The sequence below is a fragment of the Athene cunicularia genome, unplaced genomic scaffold (assembly GCF_003259725.1).
Source record: "Athene cunicularia isolate RWA unplaced genomic scaffold, athCun1 SCF_46, whole genome shotgun sequence".
NCBI lineage: Eukaryota > Metazoa > Chordata > Aves > Strigiformes > Strigidae > Athene > Athene cunicularia.
Window position 1 is genome coordinate 4262 of NW_020799475.1, and position 4938 is coordinate 9199.

A 4938-nucleotide genomic window follows, 5' to 3' on the forward strand; every position below is an offset into this window, starting at 1 on the left:
AGAAAAACGGAAAAAAAAAAAAAAAAAAAAAAAAAAAGAAATCCACCATCCCTGCCTGTGCTTCCCAGAACTACTGCAAACTCATGCTGGGGAGATTATGTGACTGGATAAACTCTTAGTGAAAGCTGCTGCAGGAAGCAGCGCTGGAGACCTCGGTGAGCAGAGACAGACAAACAGTCACTTACCCCCCTGACAGCACCGGGGACACGACCCTTACGAACGGCGGATCAAAAGGGAAGTTATCCTGGAACAAGAGAAGGGAAGCAAAGCCACTGAGAAACATCTTCTCTGATGACTCACAGAGCCAGGCGTATCTCGAGGAGGGGGAGGAAGCCTTACTTTAAAGGAGAAGTTTAGGAGGATGAAATCTGTGCCTTCTTTCTCTTTGAGGATCTGGAGATCGTTGTGCAAAGCGCTGTCCTCGTCAACCCTGCCGAAGGCAAAGCCCAAGCGGGTCAGAGCCGAGGCTGCACAGCTCGGGCCGGCCACGCTCGCTGCCACCACACCCCAGAGCTACTGTACCTGCACAACCTGGCTGCCAGCGGGCCCGCGGGCGCTCACCCAGGGCAGCGACAGCACGGGCTGTCACCATTCTGCTCCTGGTTTGCAGAGAAGACCATCACACCCTTTTTGCATGCTGCCAGCTTAAAAATAAAGACTGCCTGGCCCAAGGAAAAGGCAGCAGTGGTGTCTGCAGGGTGTGAAAGTTCGGGGGTTTGTCTGATGCACCTCTTCCAGGACTCTAGGAACAGCAGACAGACTTGCAGAGCCCTCAGATTATCTCTGAAGATGTCACCTCCTTTCTGATGCGGAGACAGCAAACAAGCTGCCCGAGAGAGTCTAAACCCAAGGTCCGCCCGGTGCTCCCCTGCCCTGCTCACTTCCCCTCTGCTCCCCCCCCATCCACCACAGTTACAGTTGCACGATCCCAAGCTATGGCACCTACTTCAGGAGTTTGACGTTCCAATCGTACAGGCTGTCGTTCACTAGTTCAACTGCATAGTATCCTGGAAGGCAGAGAAGAGGCGGGTCGCTACGGGGGGAGACTGAACAGGGGGGGGTCGAGCATTTCAAATCCCCTTGGCCCTGCAGCACCTCAGCCTGGCACAGCCCACCCTGAAAAGCAGCACTTATCCAGAGGGACCATCCTGAGGGCAGTAGTTTTCCTACGACTGTTCTCTCTGAGCCCTCAGGCTCAGGAAAGGGGTAGAAGCACCATCACCCTTAAAGCCTTGAATCCTCCCACCCACAGCACACTCACTTCCACCCAGCACCGGCAGAAACAGAAACTGCCAGGCAGTTTTGCTCCCTCTTGAGAGAGCCACAGCCACCGAAGGCCGGAGATCCTCTGCCCAGCTGAGCGGAGCAGAACAGCTCTGAGGCCCGTAAGGTGCTACCCAGAATGAGGAGGAAAACCCTGGCATGAACAGCAGAGCAGCAGCCTCCTCCCCTGAGCTCCCCGCAGCACTCACCGCCCTTGAAACTTGGTGATCGGTAAATATCCCTGAGCTCCTTCATTAGCCGGTCGGTGGCCTGCACAGACCCAGACACTGCACCCTGCGAGGAATTTGGAAAGGAAGTTGCATTGTTACACTGCACCCTCACGGCTGTTGCTCTACGAGGCTAAAACCTGAGCTAGAACTCCCGTCCAGCCTCTAAACTAGACCTTACCATGTCCCCCACCTGTGTCTTCTCCTACAACAACTTCCCTCGCCCCGAAGAGGCCACCCCAGGCAGTGCAGCTGCAGCAGAAACGCCTCCGTGCGCTCTCCACTGCGCCAGAATCTCAGCCCGGGAGTACAAAAGCACAACCCACCAGCCACCTCCACGGCCCAAAGCGAGGTGCAGCTCCTGGGAGCAGAGGGGAAGCCCTGCAGGAAGGCTGCCCCACGTAGCACTGATGCCTCGGAGGCACCCCACTTCCCTGCGCTGCAGAGGCAGCTCACAACCTCCCTGCACCAGCCACGCCAGCCCCTGAAGCCGCTGCTGTACCTCGGCCAGGGATGCTCCCTCTGACTTAGGGCTTAGCAGGTGCCTCCACTGCCCTTGGGTCCCTCTGCTTCCCCAACCCGCCCGCCCGCCGGGCGACACGTACATTTAAGTAATCTTGCCTCTGGTTCTTTTTTATTTTCTCTAAAATGGCCAGGTTTTCCTTCCCAATGCCTTCATCCTCTGTCTTCTTCCCATCTGCTGGCTCTTCCTCTTTCATCTCATAGTGGTCCAAGTCCTCAGTGTCCTGGGAAGGGGAGAGGGGAGCTGCAGGAGATGCTTCTTCACTCCTCCCTGCTCCAAGTGTTGTGGATGGAAGCTGTCCTGAACCAGGAACGATTCCCAGTGCAACCTTCCCTCCCCAGGAAGCCCCAATCCGAGGCACAAACACGGCAGAAGACACAAGGCCTGGGCACACTCAGTGAAGAAGTTACAGTCACTGAGCCCCCACTGCCCTCCCTTAACAGAGCCAGCAGGCAGAACGGCACACTTCCCTTTCCAGAATTCAACAGGGCTCATACAAGCTCTTTGTTTGCTGGATTCTTCCCTGCCAAGTCTCACGTCTGTTTATAATTAGTCATTAATCTTACATACGCTCCCCGCGAGCCCCGTGTAACTGACGGGCACTTGCATCTCAGCACGTGCGCGGCACGAGCAGGCCCACACTGAGTTTCTGGGAGCGTGGAGCGAGGCTCAGGCTCAGCACAACACTGCCAGGCCACGCTGTTCCCCCCCTCATGAGCACAAACTCAACACGAGCACAGGCAGCACAAGACCCACCCCCACACAGAGAAAATTCCAGTGGCGCAGGACGTTCGCCCCTCAAAAAGGTTTCACAGCATGTCGAGGCTCAGCTCTCCAACCCACAGCACACCCCCTAACCCTGGCAGAGGCTCTGCCCCTCGTTAACAACACTCATCAGGCTGATGTGTGCGAGACCCTGATGTTAATAACCAGTAAAAACCAGTTGCAGCAATCAGGGGCCACTGCAGAGATCTCACCCCCCCACGGCACAGTGGCTCCCACACTGTGCCAGCACACAGGGTTCCACTGCCTGGACTGTGGGTGCTGGTGTTAAATCCTCCCAACAAGTGTTTACTTTGGCCTCTCCAGGCTGGTTGCTATTCTGGACGAGCAGCATTTTTGGAAAGGCTTTGACATTTTTAGACTGTCACACAGAGGGAAATAGATCCTCCTAGAAAATCCCTCGAGTGGATTAACCTGTGTAACGCATCTCCGCACCAGGGCACAGCTCTGCTTTTCCGACACGGCCCAACAAATCCAACTGCTCGGCAAGAAACCTCTGCTCCAGGGCAAGAGCGTCGTCCCCGCACGGCGTTAGCAGAAAGCACGAGGGGGAACACTCAGTTCCCAAGGATTTCTTTTCCAGCCCACAGGAGCGTGAGGACTCGCACATCACAAATGTGCCACGAAGCAGCAAGTCTGGAAACACGCGAGGTTACGCTGGCACCGGTTTAAATCTCCTCGTTTTCTCCGGGGACGCTGGCAAAGGTCGGCCTTGATTTACCAAGTTATTCACTTTGCTAAAACCCCAACAACTGCCAGGCGTGCTGCTGCTAAGTGACCTGCCCCCGGGTTCTGCAGTGCTGCTGACTCGGTGCCCGTGCCTCTCACCCCCCAGAAGTGTGCGAGGCATCGCTAAACGTCACCATGGAGATTCAAGATTATTCCACCCACTTCTAGAGATCTCGAAACCGCAAACCAAACAACCGAAGCCTGTGGGTTTTGCAGCATGATATTCTCAGCCTGCAGTGAAGTATGGCTGCCTCTGCCGCTCCTGCCAATTAGCTCGCTCGCATACTCAGCCATCCTACCTAATCCTCTCTGCGGGAGTTCCATTTTCATGGTGTAATTTCCCCGCCAGCAATGGCAGCCCGGAAATCCCATCGCTTGCGAGTAAATTCCAGGCTCTAGAGCGGAGCAGCGTGAGCCGAGAGAGAAACCATCCAAGGGGCTCCACTCTCAGCTCGTCTGGATGCCTTCAGGGGCCACGGCCAAGCCTCGTGGCGGCTGCAGTCCCCTGTGGTTTGTGAAGTCACTCCCACCCATGGCTCAGGACATGGGTCCCCAGCAGCAAAACGCTGAGAACAATCCAGCCTCTGAGCCAAACCAGGCTCTTCCCTGTCTGAACTCCACGAGCTCCTCCCAGACACGGTCCCTCTGCACCTTTCAGTGGGCATCTCCCTGCGCTCAGCTCTCCGGTGTACTTCCTCATACAGCGAGGCGGCACTTACCTCCGGCATCTCTTCATCTTCCTCTTCAGAGGATACCTCTTCCTGTGTGCTCTGCGGGGACAAAAAGACAGAGACGAAGATCGCACCGTCAGCTTCCTGGGGCAACGCTCTCCTGCCTTCTCAGGCACTTCTGAGGCAAAGGTAAAAAAGGATTTACAAGCAAAACCAAGTTAAAAGCAGAGAGAAGCCAAGAACCTTTACAGAACCAAGTTAAAAGCAAAGTGAAGCCAAGGAAACCACACCAGAGCAGCTCAACAGCACCAAGGGCCAACAGAGCAGGCTGGCATCCCCGAGGACAGGAATCCACCCCAGGGAGAGATCAGCACCTACCTCCTTTCATATCCGCATTCCTCGTTCAGGGTTTGGAAGCCTCAGCCACCAAAACAAACTCCAGAGAACTCATCTTATGAGCTCAGAAAGTCTCCTCCTGAGTTACTCACCTGTTCTGCCGGCAGAGGCTGGTCCAGCATTTCAACATCTGGATGTTGGGGGAGGTTGTAGAGTTTGCACAGGTCGGAGATTATTCGCTTCAGGTGCTGCAAAAGCTGTCCCAAGAGCAGACAAGGGTCAGAGAAGCACAGAGACCCACATGCCAAGCTAAGCCTCAGCTGTCTGCAGCGCTGCGAACCTTTTTGTCGCAAACAAGAGCTGCTCCCTCCTGCTCCAAGCAGTGATGGACTCGGGGGGGGGGGGG

At 55.6% G+C, this 4938-nt stretch overlaps 1 protein-coding gene across 1 annotated transcript in view; it reads right to left on the reverse strand.

The window, feature by feature from the left end:
* Window positions 1-4938, reverse strand: part of LOC113490857 (ubiquitin-conjugating enzyme E2 Q1-like) — an 11373-nt gene that overhangs the window by 2745 nt on the left and 3690 nt on the right. The window contains exons 2-8 of the mRNA XM_026867458.1: window positions 4685-4902; window positions 4245-4295; window positions 2096-2236; window positions 1473-1557; window positions 947-1007; window positions 340-430; window positions 186-244 (exon numbers count right to left, since the gene is read on the reverse strand). Coding sequence (XP_026723259.1) covers window positions 186-244; window positions 340-430; window positions 947-1007; window positions 1473-1557; window positions 2096-2236; window positions 4245-4295; window positions 4685-4902 — 706 coding nt within the window. The remainder of the gene's footprint in view (window positions 1-185; window positions 245-339; window positions 431-946; window positions 1008-1472; window positions 1558-2095; window positions 2237-4244; window positions 4296-4684; window positions 4903-4938) is intronic.